Source organism: Saccopteryx bilineata, chromosome 12, assembly GCF_036850765.1.
Source record: "Saccopteryx bilineata isolate mSacBil1 chromosome 12, mSacBil1_pri_phased_curated, whole genome shotgun sequence".
In the NCBI taxonomy this organism is placed as follows: Eukaryota; Metazoa; Chordata; class Mammalia; order Chiroptera; family Emballonuridae; genus Saccopteryx; species Saccopteryx bilineata.
Genome location: NC_089501.1, coordinates 4,154,515 through 4,171,277, shown reverse-complemented (window position 1 = coordinate 4,171,277; position 16,763 = coordinate 4,154,515). Strand labels below are relative to the sequence as shown.

The following is a 16,763-nucleotide window of genomic DNA, read 5'->3' as shown; positions in this document are numbered from 1 at the left end:
CCAGTGACCCCTGAGCGCAGCGGAGTGCCTGACAAGGGACTGCTCAGCTACCTAAACTGACAATTTGCCAGGTCAATAAAGTGCCCACTTGGTTTTTGGACTCCCTCTATCTTTGTGAGTTTCTGGTCCCTCACTATTGCCCGGGCTGCTATGTTCAGGTTATTCTGATCATCATGTGCGGGAACCACAGAATGCCTGAACATGCGAGGGGCCAGGGCTCTGCCTCCTGCAGGCCTTGGTCAGGTGGGGGAGGGGCACCAGCAGCCAAGGCAGCAGGCAGCAATCCAGGACACGAGAATCTAACTCTCTTTCCTAGGTTCAGTGCTTTATAGTTAGAAGCATTTCCCCAACAATTTCACTGAAACCCTCTCTCTGGCTAACCTGGTACATTGGGAAGGAATTACCTAGGTAAAATATTTAAAGCTCTGAGAGTTGAATGATAAGATCATTAGGTAGTAGATGGAGGAGTCAGCATTTGAACCCAGATCTTTGTGTTTTCTTTCAGAGTGGGACAATAAAGGCAGAGGAATGAAGTGGGGTGTTCAAGCACCTGTGGTGGGTGGTGCTACACTCCTCCTTGGTGGGCTCTTCAGGAGCTGCTTATTAAACATTTCTATGTAAATACAGTAACTCGAGTTAAATGTGGCAGGTTTAAACATATGCATTTATCTCTGTTTCCTCTTAAAATCTAAAATGATAATAAAGAAATAAAAAAAAATTATAAATTTACAAGGAGAAAGAAAATAGGGAGATAGCAGTGAACCAAAGAGCCTAGCATTTCGAAAAATGGAAAATAGACGGAGGCTCATTTACTCTTGTAGCAGAGTAGAAATAGAAATTCAGTGTTCCCAGAGAGAGGGCCAAGAGGCAGCCAAACTGCCCACCAGAACCCTAGAGAGGCTCAGGAATTCCACCAGAATCATGCAAGGCAAGGTTGGGGACTAAAATTAGAAACTGATCCCCAAAGTCTATGAGGAGCAGCTAGGATGTCCCTCCCACCAGGACCCAACCACCCCTTGTAGTCAAGCAGCTGCCCCTCTGGGATGGACATGAGGGCTATTTCAAAAGCTTTGGGTTTCAGGGCACTGGAGAAAGTAGGGGTGAGGGGCTGGGCCAAAAACAGGGTTAAACAGAAGTCTACAGTACTGCTTGGGAGGATCCTCCAGTGACATGGCAGGCTTGCTCATCAAGAACACTCAGAGAAGCCCACCCTTCTGGCAGGTTCTGCCCCTGACAACAGGTTTGAGCTGCTAGGACAGGGGTCGGGAACCTTTTTGGCAGAGAGACAAGAATGCCACATATTTTAAAATGTAATTCTGTGAGAGCCATACAATATGTTTAACACGAAATACAAGTAAATGTGTACATTTTATGTAAGACCAACACTTTTAAAGTACAATAAGTCTCTGAATTCTTTTTAATAACGTTGTTATGCTGTTGCTAACCAATGATGAATAAAGTACTTCTTACCATTAATGCGACTTCTGGTGCAGCATGGTTTTGCTGATGGCTTTGTAGTCTGGTTGATACGTGGTGAGGTTAAGCTTCATGCAGGTGTTGAGACTTCCATCCGCTAAACGTGATCATAGGTTGGTCTTAATGTTCTTTAGATGTGAGAAAGACTGCTCACATGCACACATGGAGCCAAACATTGTCAGTACAGCAATACTCGCACGCTGCAGTGTGTGGTATGTGACAGGAAGCGTGTTCCAAATTTTGACAATCAGCTAGTCTGCGGGTTGAAGTTTTTTCATTTCTCCCCACTTGTATTTGCTCGCCAACTCTGTTTGCTGTTGTGCAAGTCTTTCCAAATCTTCATTCAGTGTCTTGAACTTATTCACCCACGTGTCTGAGGCCTTCAGGTCAGTAGCTGGTAGCTCAAAATCTCTGACAGAGACACCAGGGATGGAACTCAGGTCAGCACTGTCCACTGCACACTCATGTGGATGGGTGATGAACTTAAAAAGACGATAGGCCCTGGCCGGTTGGCTCAGTGGTAGAGCATCGGCCTGGCATGCAGGAGTCCCGGGTTCAATTCCCGGCCAGGGCACACAGGAGAGGCGCCCATCTGCTTCTCCACCCCTCCCCCTCTCCTTCCTCTCTGTTTCTCTCTTCCCCTCCAGCAGCCAGGGCTCCATTGGAGCAAAGTTGGCCCGGGTGCTGAGGATGGCTCTGTGGCCTCCGCCTCAGGCGCTAGAATGGCCCTGGTTGCAACAGAGCAATGCCCAGATGGGCAGAGCATCGCCCCCTGGTGGGCATGCCGGGTGGATCCCGGTCGGGCGCATGCGGGAATCTGACTACCACCCCGTTTCCAATTTCAGAAAAATACAAAGAAAGAAAAAAAAAGACGAGAGCGCTCACAAAATTCTCTGAAGCGCTCTTTGAATGACTGCAGGAGATTAGATGTGAAGCCCACTAGCTGCTGGAGATCAAGATGTTGAGCAGGGTCACAGGCTGTGCATGCATCTTTAAACTCTCCCAGTTTATCAAAATGTAGTAAAGGACCTGTTTCAATGTCTGTGATGAAGAGTCCCAGCTTGTTTTCAAATGCAAACACTGTTTGTTGAAGGGATAAGACTGTATTTCCAACGCCTTGCATTTTCACATTGAGCTGATTCAGATGTTCAGTCATGTCCACAGATAGTAGAACTTCAGGAGCCACTCAGTGTTAGCTAACTCAGGATGCTTGACGTTTTTCATTTCAAGAAAAGTCCAGATTTTGCTCAGAGAAGCCGTGAAATGGCTGAGCACCTTCCCTCTTGACAACCAACGCACATTGCTGTGCAGAAGCAGACCAGGATAATTATTCCCAACTTCATCCAGCAGTATTTTAAAATGGCGATCATTTAAAGCTCAGGCAACAATAAAGTTGACCACCCAAGTGACCAGCGACATCACCTCACCAAGATGCTCACCACACATCTGAGCACAAAGCGCCTCCTGATGTAGGATGCAGTGAAAACTTAGGATGGGTCTCTTTTCATGTTCACGAAGAAGCACTACGAATCTTCTGTTTTTCCCCACCATGCATGGAGCACCATCAGTACACACCAAAATAAGTTTATCCATTGGTAGGTTTTTTTCTTTAGCGAACTCAGTGTAAGACTTGAATAAATCCTCCCCTCTTGTCTCTTTCATAGGCAAAACAGCAAGACTTTCCTCACATAGTGTGTCACCAACAGCATACCTTGCAATCACGCTGAACTGGGATAAATGGCTTACGTCTGTTGACTCATCCAAAGCGAGAGAAAAGAATGGTGATGCATTTATGTCCTTCACTTGTGTTGCCTCGATTTGATTTGCCATCATGATGGTACGATCGTGAACAGTTCTTGCTGACAGAGGCATGTCTTTTAGGCATTTGATTATCTTGTCTTTATCCGAAAAGTCGTCAAAAAGTTCACTGCATGAATGTTTTGGCATACTCCCTATCTGTGAATAGCTTTCTGTTTCTCACAATTGCTAAAGCATCAGCAAAACAGCCGAATTCCAGTCACCTTGTTGGGTCCAAACACAGAGTTGCTGCTGACTAGCTTGCACTCTGCACAGTAGCTCTTGACATGCTTTCTTCCTTGCTGTATCTCGCTGGATATTTCCTTTTATTTTATTTTATTTTTTTACAGAGACAGAGAGAGAGTCAGAGAGAGGGATAGATAGGAACAGACAAACAGGAACGTAGAGAGATGAGAAGCATTAATCATTAGTCTTTCGTTGCGACACCTTAGTTGTTCATTGATTGCTTTCTCATATGTGCCTTGACGGGTGCTACAGCAGACCGAGTAACCCCTTGCTTGAGCCAGCAACCTTGAGTCCAAGCTGGTGAGCTTTTGCTCAAACCAGATGAGCCCGCGCTCAAGCTGGCAACCTTGGGGTCTCGAACCTGGGTCCTCCGCATCCAAGTCCAACGCTATATCCACTGCGCCACCACCTGGTGAGGCCCCCGCTGAATATTTCGATGCAACTGTAGTATGGCGTGTGTCGAAGTGCTGCTTTATATTTGACCGTTTCATCGATACAATTATATCATTACATATTAGACACACTGCAGAACTTGCTCTCTCCACAAAGGCGAAATCCTCTGTCCATTCCTACTGAAAAGAACGCGATACTCTTCATCTTTTTTTCTTTTAGCCATCTTCTTCGTCAAAAGGGTTTCTGCAATTAGCTAGCTGACTACTTGATTAAAAGGAGGGAAGTAGGCCCTGGCCAGTTGGCTCAGTGGTAGAGCGTCAGCCTGGCGTGCAGGAGTCCCAGGTTCTATTCCTGGCCGGGGCACACAGGAGAAGCGCCCATCTGCTTCTCCACCCCTCCCCCTCTCCTTCCTCTCTGTCTCTCTCTTCCCCTCCCGCAGCCAAGGCTCCACTGGAGCAAAGTTTGCCCGGGCACTGAGGATGGCTCTGTGGCCTCTGCCTCAGGCACTAGAATGGCTCTGATTGTGGCAGAGTAACGCCCCAAGATGGGCAGAGCATCACCCCCTGGTGGGCATGTCGGGTGGATCCCGGTCAGAGGCGTGTGGGAGTCTGTCTGACTGCCTCCCCGTTTCCAGCTTCAGAAAAATACTAAAAAAAAAAAAAAGGAGGGAAGTTTACTTCCTGATCTCACAACAACCCGTGTACTTAACACATTATCCAATAAAAATTTGGTGTTGTCCCGGAGGACAGCTGTGACTGGCTCCAGCCACCCACAGCCATGAACATGAGCGGCAGGAAATGAATGGATTGTAGTACATGAGATTGTTTTATATTTTTAACGTTATTATTTTTTTATTAAAGACTTGTCTGCGAGCCAGATACAGCCATCAAAAGAGCCACATCTGGCTCGCAAGCCATAGGTTCCCGACCCCTGTGCTAGGATGTTTTTGTTTTTCCAAATGGCGTGCTCTATTACTTTTTTTTTTTTTTTGTATTTTTCTGAAGTGAGAAGCGAGGAGGCAGAGAAAGAGACTTCTGCATGAACCTGATAGGAATCCACCTGGCATGCCCACTACAGGGCAATACTCTGCCCATCTGGGGCGTTACTCCATTGCAACCGGGGCCATTCCAGCATCTGAGGTGGAGGCCATAGAGCCATCCTCAGTGCCCAGGCCAACTTTGCTCCAGTGGACCTTTGGCTGTGAAAGGGGAAGAGAGAGATAGAAAGAAAAGAGAAGGGTAAGGGTGGAGAAGCAGATGGGCGCTTCTCCTGTTGCCCTGGCCAGAAATTGAACTTGTGACACCTACACGCTGGGCCGACGCTCTACCACTGAGCCAACCAGCCAGGGCCTCTATTACTATTTTTTAACTGTATTAAGACCATGGTGTGCCATACGCTTTGTGCCATACATAAGCATTGGCAGACTGCCTGTTTCCTACTCTACCCTTCACTCTCTTCTTTCTCTCTTGTCTTTTTATTAAACAGAAGATGAAAAAAATATTTATAAAATAAAGAGAAGCAACACCCTCCCACCCTCACTTCAGAGCTGAATACCATTTCCTTTGACCTCCCCCCTGTGCCCCTCCCTGCAGAGGACACACCACAGTCTTAATCAGCCCCTAGCTTTGCTTTGTAGTTTTACTACATGTTTCTATTGGTTTTGCAAGTTGTTGAATTTTATATAAATGGAATCATACATGCTTATTCTTCGGTGACTTGCTTTTTGATTCAATATTATGTTCCTGAAATTGTCCAAATTAATGTGTATAGCTGTACAGTGACCCTTTGAATATACCACAATTAATGTTTCTATTTTGTCCCACCAGTTATTTTATCTACATCTGTGTTTGTATCCTCAAAATCTACTCTTGCCCTGGCCGGTTGGCTCAGCGGTAGAGCATCAGCCTGGTGTGCAGGGGGACCCGGGTTCAATTCCCGGCCAGGGCACATAGGAGAAGCGCCCATTTGCTTCTCCACCCCCCAACGCCCCCTCCTTCCTCTCTGTCTCTCTCTTCCTTTCCCGCAGCTGAGGCTCCATTGGAGCAAGGATGGCCCAGGCACTGGGGATGGCTCCTTGGCCTCTGCCTCAGGCGCTAGAGTGGCTCTGGTCGCGGCAGAGCGACACCCTGGAGGGGCAGAGCATCGCCCCTGGTGGGCGTGCGGGGTGGATCCCGGTCGGGCGCATGCGGGAGTCGACTGTCCCTCCCCGTTTCCAGCTTCAGAAAAATACAAAAAAAAAAAAATCTACTCTTCATCCTTGCTGTTCCACATAGATTTTAGAATCAGCTTCTCAAGTTCTACCAGTTAAAAAAAAAAAAAAAAAAAAAAAAAAACCCTGTGGGAACCCACTGACTCTATAGATCAGTTTGGGGGAAATCAACATCCACATGAAATTAAATTTTCTAGTCCATGAACATGTTGTGTCTCTCCATTTAATGTTTTCAATTAAGTTATATACTTTTTTTTATTTTAAAAAAAATCCAGGCCCTGGCCGGTTGGCTCAGTGGTAGAGTGTCGGCCTGGCATGCAGAAGTCCTGGGTTCGATTCCCGGCCAGGGCACACAGGAGAAGTGCCCATCTGCTTCTCTACCCCTCCCCCTCTCCTTCCTCTCTGTCTCTCTCTTCCCCTCCCGCAGACGAGGCTCCACTGGAGCAAAGATGGCCCGGGCGCTGGGGATGGCTCCTCGGCCTCTGCCTCAGGCGCTAGAGTGGCTCTGGTTGCAACAGAGCAACACCCCAGAGGGGCAGAGCATCGCCCCCTGGTGGGCAGAGCGTCGCCCACTGGTGGGCGTGCCAGGTGGATCCCAGTCGGGCGCATGCGGGAGTCTGTCTGACTGTCTCTCCCCATTACCCGCTTCAGAAAAATACAGAAAGAAAAAGAAAATCCAACCTATAGCCATGTGTTACCCATTTTACCTCTTAAATATCTTTCAAATCTATCCTCCATGTATTCACCGGCATCACCTAATAACAGGGTTTCTCAGCCTCAGCACTGCTGACATTTTTGGCTAGATAATTCTTTGTTGTGGGGGAAGCCCCACACATTAGAAGATGTTTTGGCAGAACTCTTAGCCTCTACCTATTGGATGCCAATAGCAGCACGCCTTCCCACTCCACCTACTGTGACAACTAAAAAATGTCTCAAACATTGCTAAATATCCCCTGGTAAGAAAAACAGCCCACCCAGTTGAGAGAACCACTGCCTTATACCAAGATAGCATCATTTCTTGCCCAGTATACTGAAATAGTCACCTAATATGTCTCGCCAAATCCACCAATCACTGTACCCCGTCTGTAACCCATCTCCACCCTACAACTAGGGTGGTATTTCCAACTCCAATCTTGTCAGTCCCTGCTTAAGTCATTTCAATGGCTTCTCATTTCTCTTCGAATAAAATTCAGAATGCTTATGAATGTTTCACATGGTCTAGCTTGCACTCCTCCAGGTACATCTGGGACTTCACTGCGTCCTACTTCTCTGCACTCCAGCCACACTGGCTACATGTCAATTTCTCAAATAGGCCATCTCTCTCTAGCCACTGGGCTTTGCCTCAAGCCTCTGCCAACATTCTTCCCCTGCCTCTTATAACATTCTGAGAATAAGTAAATACAATATAAAAATAATGGCTACCTATCTGGGGGCTCTAGATTAAAATATGTGACCTAAAAAAAAAAGTTAAATGCATTTTTGATGGTTGGAAAAGGGGATACTCTTTATCTGGGTATATACCAAGATTGGTGATGATCAACAAGGAGAAAAGATAATGGATAAGTGTTAATAGAGTCACAAAACCTAAGTTCTAGCCTGTTTTTTGCTACTCACTAGCCACATGATTTGTTGCTTATTTATATTCAGTAAAATTAAATTTTGGGGAGGATGTATAATTGTATCAATTTTAACACATGTAACCACCACCACAACCGGATACAAAACAGTTCCATCATCCCAAAAAATTCTCCTGTGTTGCCCCTGTGAAGTTAAACACCACCCCAATCCAGCCCGACAACCACTGATCCATTCTTTAGTTTTGCCTTTTGCTACATCTATCATCTCGCTGAGTCTTATTTCTTCACCCATAAAATTATTTCTATTTATATTTATATAAATATATATTCTTCACATACAAAGATATGCCATCTTTATATTAAAATATTCAGATATTTATGATGAGAATTTGTCTGCAGTGCTTGAAAAACCTGGTGTCGCCTGACCAGGCGGTGGCACAGTGAATAGAACATTGGCCTAGGATGCTGAGGACCCAGGTTTAAAATCCTGAAGTTGCTGGCTTGAGCATGGGCTCACAAGCTTGAGCACAGAGTCGTCAGCTTGAGTGTGGGATCATAGACATGACCTAATGGTCGCTAGCTTGAGCCCAAGGTCGCTGGCTTGAGCAAGGGGTCACTGGCTCGGCTGGAGGCCTCCCATTCCTCCCCTCCCCCCTGTCAAGGCACATATGAGAAAGCCATCAATGAACAACTGAGGTGCTGCAACTATGAGATGATGCTTCTCATCTCTCTCCCTTCCTGTTTGTCCCTATCTGTCCCTCTTTCTCCCTCCCTCTCTCTCTAAAAATTAAAAAATAAAATAAAAAACCTTATCTATGACACGTCTCTCTTCTATAGTTTATACTTAGAAAAGGCTTTCTTTAAGTTTGTGGTTACTGACCAATTTTTGCAATTCTGCATCTTGAAATTTCAGTCTTCTCCACAGGGTGGCTCCAACTTAATTTTTGTATTCTACCTTGGTGGGACTGTAACTGTTCACTTTTACAAAGCTCTGAGCTCCAGAATGTTTCTTCACTTCCTCTGTGGTTGACCTTCCTCAGTTTACCATACTGCAGAAGCCTGAGAACCAACTGCAATTTTCCTTTCAATAGTTTTTGCTTGGAGGAGGGGGGGGAGTATTTGCTATTTAGGAACACAGCTTGTCACTGAATGTCTAAAGGCAATACTGATGACACTGTTAGGAACACAAGTCAGTTAGAGGAGTCAAGCCTCACACCCACCTAGATAGATGATACAATATTGAAAAGCTCTGCCTTGGCTGGACAGTTTGGTTGGTGTAGCATTGTCCCAAAGCGCAGAGGTTGCCTATTCAATCCCAGGTCAGAGCACATACAGGAATAGATCAATGTTCCTGTCTCGCTCTCGCTCTCCCTTCCTTCTTCTCCCTCTAAAATTAATATTAAAAAACAAAACAAAACTCACTTCCTTGGATCATAGGCTTGCTACACTAGTAAATAACAAGAATTCTATGGCCCTGGCTGGTTAGCTCAGTGGTAGAGTGTCAGCCCAGTATGTGGAGGTCCTGGGTTTGATTTCCTGTCAGGGTTCACAGGAAAAGTGACCATCTGCTTCTCCAACCCTCTCCTTTCTCTCTTTTTCTCTCTCTTCCCCTCCTGCAGCCATGGCTTGATTGGTTCCAGTGAACTGGCCCAGGCAATGAGGATGGCTCCTTGGAGCCTCCACCTCAGGCACTAAAAATAGCTCTGTTGCCAGCAGAACCCCAGATGGGCAGAGCATCGGTCCCAGACAGGGTCTGCTGGGTGGATTCCGGTCAGGGCACATGCGGGAGTCTGTCATTCTATCTCCCCTCCTCTCACTTGGAAAAAGAAGAAGAAGAAGAAGAAGAAAGAAGAAAGAAGAAAGAAGAAGAAGAAGAAGAAGAAGAAGAAGAAGAAGAAGAAGAAGAAGAAGAAGAAAAAGAGAATTCCATACATAACCTTATATGGATTTTAACAAGTACATATGACAAAATCATTCACAATTCTCTCATAGTATAACAGATTAGATATAACTGTAGTTGTTTAAATAAATGGATCCAAAGTATTTATTAATTGATACCTCCCTAAAAAGTCTCTAGTGGTATACTACAGGGTTCTAAACTTGGTCCAATCTCATTTACATATTTTAATTAATGAATGGCTAAAGATATAGAGGTATGATTACCAACTTGATAAATGTCATAGTTAGTAGCGATAGCTAAAAATAACTTCTTAAAAATCATACTTCAAAAAGATATCAACATAAATCAATTCAATGGAATAACGTAGACAAAGTAATAAACTGAAATTTAACAGGAAGAAAACTCAACTACACAAAAAATATGAGAGATCTTGTGTGACAGCAGTTCACACAGTAAGGAGTGGGTGGAACAGCAGATTACAAATTCAACGTCATCAATGTGACATGCTTATTTAAAACAAAACAACAGCCTGACCAGGGGTGGCGCAGTGGATAGAGCATCGGACTGGGATGCGGAAGGACCCAGGTTCGAGACCCCAAGGTCGCCAGCTTGAGCGCGGGCTCATCTGGTTTGAGCAAAAGGCTCACTGGCTTGGACTCAAGGTCACTGGCTCCAGCAAGGGGTTGCTCGGTCTGCTGAAGGCCCACAGTCAAGGCACATATGAGAAAGCAATCAATGAACAACTAAGAAGTCGCAACACGCAACGAGAAACTAATTATTGATGCTTCTCATCTTTCTCTGTTCCTGTCTGTCCCTGTCTATCTCTGCCTCTGTAAAAAATAAAAAATAAATAAAATAAAACAAAACAACAGACTTATATTGTTCTTTTCCGTTTCACTAATAAAGTCCGTACTACCAATTCCAATGGTCAATTCTCCACCTCATTTTCATCTTCTAGCATTTTGACAAAGGTGATAAGTCCCCCCTTTGTACCACTTTCCCTCCTGGCTTGATACTCTTGGTTCTCCTACCTCACTGGCTGCTTTTCCCAACTATGTTTTGTACTGATGACTCTCAGATTTATATTTCCAGTCCAAACCTTTCATTGAAATCCAAATACTTACATGCATCTGCCTCACCATTATAGAAACCCACCATTTCAACTTCCCACCCAAATCTGCTTCACCTGTAGTCTTTACTACCTTAGTAAACAGCAGTTTCCCAGCTGCTCAGGCCAAAGCCTTAAGTCATTAACCCCCCCCCTCTCTTTTTTTCATACCCTACATTCATTCTATCAGTAAATCCTTTTGACTCTGCTACAGAATACGTCCAGAATCTGGCCACTCTCACCACCTTCACTGCTCCATCACCTCTCCTCAGTACTGCTGCAATCATCTCCTTACAAGTGGTCTCCTTACTTTCAACCTTGAAACCTCATCCCCACAGTCTATTCTCAATACTGTAGCCAGAGAGATCCTTTTAAAACATACATTCATTCAAAACTAAGGCTATTTACTGAAGTCCGTCTATGTGTCAGGGACTGTTTTAGGTGCTTAGAATACACCTGTGAACAGAACAAATAGAAGTCACTGCCCTTGGGGAGCTTTTGCATCTTGGAAAGGGACAGACAATAAACTATAAATGTAATCATAATTAAATTATATGCTCAGTCCATAGTGCTACAGGAAATAGGTAGAGCAGGTAAGGAGGTGCAATACCAGAAAGAAAGGAAGGCTGTAGATCCAAAAGAGAGGATAAGTTTCTGCTTCACTGATGAAGTGACTTTTCAGCAAAGAACTGAAAGAGGTAAAGACAGCCTTGCAGATATCTGGTGAAAGACTACTCCAGACAGAAAGATATTAACATTAAGAATGCATAAAATAGCCTGACGAGGCAGTGGCGTAGTGGATAGAGCGTTGGACTGGGATGTGGAGGACCCAGGTTCGAAACTCCAAGGTCACTAGCTTGAACACAGGCTCATCTGGTTTGAGCACAGCTCATCAGCTTGAGCCCAAGGACACTAGCTTGAGTAAGGGGTCACTCGGTCTGCTGTAGCCCCCCTAGTCAAGGCACATATGAGAAAGCAATCAATGAACAACTAAGGTGCCACAACAAAGAATTGATGCTTCTCATCTCTCTCCCTTCCTGTCTGTCTGTCCTTCACTGTTCCTGTCTTTCTCTGTCACAAAAAAAAAAAAAAAAAAAAAAAAAAAAGAAAAGAAAAGAATGCAGAAAATAGCCTGACCAGATGGTGGAGCTGTAGATAGAGTGTCAGCCTGGGATGCAGAGGACCCAGGTTCAAAACCCCAAGATCACTGGCTTTAGGGTGGGCTCACCAGCTTGAGCACAGGTCTTGAGCATGGGATCATGGACATTACCTCATGGTTGCTAGCTTGAGCAAAGGGTACTGGCTTAGCTGGTGCCCTCAAGTCAAGGCACATATGGGAAAACAATCAATGAACAACTAAAGTGCTGTACTATGAGTTGAAGCTTCTTATCTCTCTCCCTTCTTATCTGCCTGTCCCTGTTCGTGTGTGTGTGTGTGTGTGTGTGTGTGTGTGTGTGTGTGTGTGTCTCTAAAAATAATAATAATAAAAAGATACACAAAGTCTTATTTTTGGTTCCTTAGACCTTCAACTGACCATATGATGACTTGAATAATACAAGACTTTAAACTTGTTTTCATCTAAATATTACTTGTATTTTACTTCTTAAATAATTTCCTAATAAATCACAAGTGCTTTTTAAGAAATGATAAATGAAATCTTAGAAACTACTCCTGCAAGCAAACTTTAAGTCTTTTCCTAATATTTAATTAGGAGTTTTGCATTCCATTTCTTTAAGTTTCTTTCTTTTTTTTTTTTTTTTAGAATTTTTTTGGTAGTCTGGATGGCTCTATCTTTTATTTTTTTAATTGATTTTAATTTATTATGTTTACATAGATTAAGTTTCTTTTATGACTCACAAAAAGCAGTTAGAAAGGCCTTCATTTTTTTTTGATATGCACATAAAATATAACTAGCACTCAGAAAAACAGCAAGTGCATCAAACACAGCAGATCACCTGGATTTAGCTTCTTAGAAATATAAACATTTTTCAAATACAAATACTGACTGGTTTTTCAGATTAAGTCAGTTATGAAACTAATGATAAGCAAAGTCATCAGATTTACTAACACAATAAAATAAGTACAAAATTATGGATTTTTAAAGGCTTATTAGTTCCCACCTAATTGGATGAGATGAGCACAATGTTTTGTTTTTACCTTCCGGTGGCCTGTTGGATGTTGCCACAACGACGACCCCATTTTTGAACAGATTTTCAAAAAGCTGTTTCAGAATCATGGCATCAGCAATGTCGGTGACCTATGGACAACAACACATTTGTTTTATTTTAATTCCACTTCTGCTCTAACAAATTTGCTAATGGCTCATCTTTTCATTTTCTTTCTTTTTTTTTTTTTTAAGGATGAAAGTGAATTCCAAGAGAAAACTTCTAATTATCATTATGAAAAAAAGAGTAGATAATTAAAAGCATATAAAACTGTATAGTCAGTAGTCTTTTAACTTTACTTTTCTTTATTGCAAGTCTATCATTTCTACACAAAATATCAAATGATTCTTTATTAACTTCTTTTCTAGAACTACAGGTAGAAAACATAATTGTCCTAAACATTTACAAAAGCTAATTAATTAGAACATGACCAACTCCCTCCTCTTATTCCCATCACAACACCCTTCCTCAAAAAAAAAAAAAAAAAAAAAAGAGAGAGAGAAAGAAAAAAATACACCGGCTGTTTGAAAATTTTAATACCTTTCTGACAGAGGTCCCTCTAAAGGTGACTTTAAATGGTCATGGAACTTTAGAAATAAGGACAAGTAGCCAGCGAGACATAATCAGCTGCTGTTGAAAATAGAATATGACATAGATACTATTGTGCAATTGTTGCACAAAACAATTCAACAGATGGCCCATCACAAAAATAAGCAATTTCATTGTTCTTTTTAAGTGCCTTCTATTACTGTCCATGAATAATCCAAAGGCACTGCAGTCACTTCCAGCACGGCCAGCCTCTGCTAACCTTCGTAAACACAAATATTCCTTCTACAGAAAATTTCTAAAAATAAAAAATAACTTATAAGAATGATTAACACAGACCAGTACTTTAAAAAAAAAAACCCACTTCTGACAAAATAAGAAATGCAGAATGCAGACAAAATTATTTAATCTGAATTAAAGACAGAGATACATTTAACTATTGATCTTTTCTAAAATTATTATTTTTAATCTACAATTAACAAATCTTAATGATAATTTTTTTAGGAAGCTTTTAAAAATCACAAAGAAATACAAAAATTAAGGAGGGAAGTTGACTTCAGAAATAAATGTATAGTGAAGGTTGATATTAATCATCTCGCCTCCCCTTATGAGTACAACAGGGGTTTTAGATGTTCTCAGTATAGAAGTGTCTTGATTTTCCTTTAATAATACATTTTAGATCATCTCAATAAAACTTGTTTCATATTTATAAAATCTATCACAATATATGACACATTGCTATTTTTAGAGCATGTTAGAGTACATGATTTAGAGTGGAATTCTTTCAAATTACATCAAAATACTAAAGTTGCCAATTAACTGGTTCTAACACAACTACCAACAACAGCCTAAACTGGACAGGGCTTAAGCACTTTCTCTTGACAGTTGATATCTTACTCAAAAGTTTAATTGTTTCCTGTTCACCTGAACAAAACAAGACCAGGATATGAGGATGTGCAGATCATTTTTCTGTCTCAAGCTATTACTTTAAAACATTAACTAAAAACCTAGGTTCTTATGCTGAAAAGACTTCAGGAGCTTACAAAGTGATGGTTAAAGTAAAAAGGAAAATGGGACTGATATTAATTAATTTGGAGCTCAGGATCACTGTCAAATTTTGCTTCCGCCCAAACACTCACAGAGAAGGCCCTTTTCAAATAAATGCTTAAACACCAGTGGCATTTCTGATGAGAGGACAGAACAAGCTTGCAAATTTCAGAAGCAACTGCACTTTTAAATTGGATTCCCAATATACTGACTTTTAAAAAGAATGATATCAATTAAAAGATAATGAATTTTAGAGAATAAAAATGCTCATATGGCTCTCTCACTGATGTTTATGAAAAAAAATTTAAAATAACTTTTGCACCCTAAGTTTCTGAAAAATTACTGACATTTAGCTTATAACACAGTGCAAAGGTTCAAATGGAAAGCTGGAGAAAGCAAAGAATAAAGACTTGTGGTTGAATTATCATTCGTTGTTTCTGTATTACAGAGTGTTTTTGCTCTACCAGAGTAAATTAACTTGAAGAAGCTGTGGCTAATTAATAAAGCAGGAGTCACTCGGTGTAGCCGGGTGCCAAAGGATACTCTTTTGATCTTGTCCCCGTACTTGTTCAGCTTTGCTGGAGAACAGTAATTTTACAGTGTAAGTGAACACAAGACAACTGGCCACACATTCTTGAAGAGCAGGCTTTTTCAGCACCCAGCATTTCATTACCACCAGCAACAAAAGAGAAGGCTACAGATTACCAATAAGGGTAGTCTGCTAATACAGAGTGGAGATATTTCATTAGCATTAAAGAGAAAAGATTTTTTTATGACCTAGAGTTGCTTTCCATTACGACTCACTTAAGTAACAAAGAAAAAAAAATCTAACGGTTAATTTACATGTGTAAGTGCTTGAGTCTCAGTCATTCGGCTGATTGGTACAGTGCCATGTAATGAGTGACAAACATAAGCATGCATTATCAGTAATTAGTATCAGCACAAAAATAAGCACCGATTTTTTATTAGCAGTTTTTAATAGCTTTCCTGTTTTATAAAAACGGTCAAAACTATTTCTTAAACGATACTGATCGCTTACAGAGGAGAATTTTGCATGATATACTGCTCATCAGAAACCTTTTTCTTTTTTTAACCATATTAGTAAAACATCTATCCAGTGTCCTGAAAAAGAGAGAGGAAGAAATAACATTTTTAAAAATCACTTCCCTTCAGTATTCTATACTATTCAGAATCATTTTTCAGAAACAATTTAATAAGAAATATAAATATTTAAGGAAGGCATAAAGAACTCCTGAAAGAAAACTTTAAGGAAAACCTATTATTTTATTTTAGCAACTAAAACACATAAAAACAACTGATCTAGACAAATTCTCAAAGAGAATAAGAATGGTGTATCTGATACCACAGGAAAAACTGAAATGCTACACTTAGTAAAGATGATCAGGCTAATGAGGAATATATTCTGCAGACACAATCTAAATGTTTCCAAAGTATACTCTTAAAAATGCCTTAAATTCTAGAGCATATAAGAGAAAGAATATATTCTTGTTTCTACACAGCAATAATCCTTTTCATCTTTCCAGTAGAATAAATTTTATCTTAATTAACCCTAAAGGCCAAGAATACCTAGTTAAAAATCAAGACTACTAATAGGATTCCATTTTAAAAGTGAAGTGATAATTTTAGATTATACTATCAGTAAGATTAAAGTGCCCCCCAAAAATATTTTCTAGTAAATCAGTAATGCATTGTTCTAGGCTTAATAGGCTTAAGGATAACTTTTAGGTTCTATTGTTAAAAACATCTACTAAAATCCCACCCAGCTCTAGATCTATATATTTAAAAGTATAATAGAAGACATCACACACCAAGGAGAACATAGAACATAGCTGTTACTACTCGTGAATAAGAACATTGATGATGGATTCAAACTGAATTATCAGCTGTGCAATCTTGGACAAGTTACTTAATCTCTCTGACCCTTAATTTTCTCATCAATACAGGAAGGTAGTATTAATAAAATTGTTATTATACATATAGTAAATTGTCAAGAAATGTTAACTATGACTATTATCTATGTATGGTATGTATGCCAGCACAATCCCATATTATTTATGTATAGCCTTATAAAATTTTAGCAGGAGATATAATGATATAGAGCATACTATAGTAGTTAAGAATATCGGCACCTAGAAGTACCAAGTGTATAGTACCTAATATTGCAGAATATACATAATAAAATGTAAGCATTCTAATAAATAGGCATTGCCTCAAACAGACAGTTCATAAAAGATTGCTTTTAACTAACAAGTAAATAAGCATAGAAAGTTTTAAACAT

At 41.2% G+C, this 16,763-nt stretch overlaps 1 protein-coding gene across 3 annotated transcripts in view; it reads right to left on the bottom strand.

Moving 5' to 3' along the window:
• AFG1L (AFG1 like ATPase) overlaps positions 1 to 16,763 on the bottom strand; it is a 244,127-nt gene that overhangs the window by 138,478 nt on the left and 88,886 nt on the right. For all 3 annotated transcript variants that reach the window (XM_066248232.1, XM_066248231.1, XM_066248230.1), the window contains exon 6: positions 12,864 to 12,963. In XM_066248232.1, coding sequence (XP_066104329.1) covers positions 12,864 to 12,963 — 100 coding nt within the window. The remainder of the gene's footprint in view (positions 1 to 12,863; positions 12,964 to 16,763) is intronic.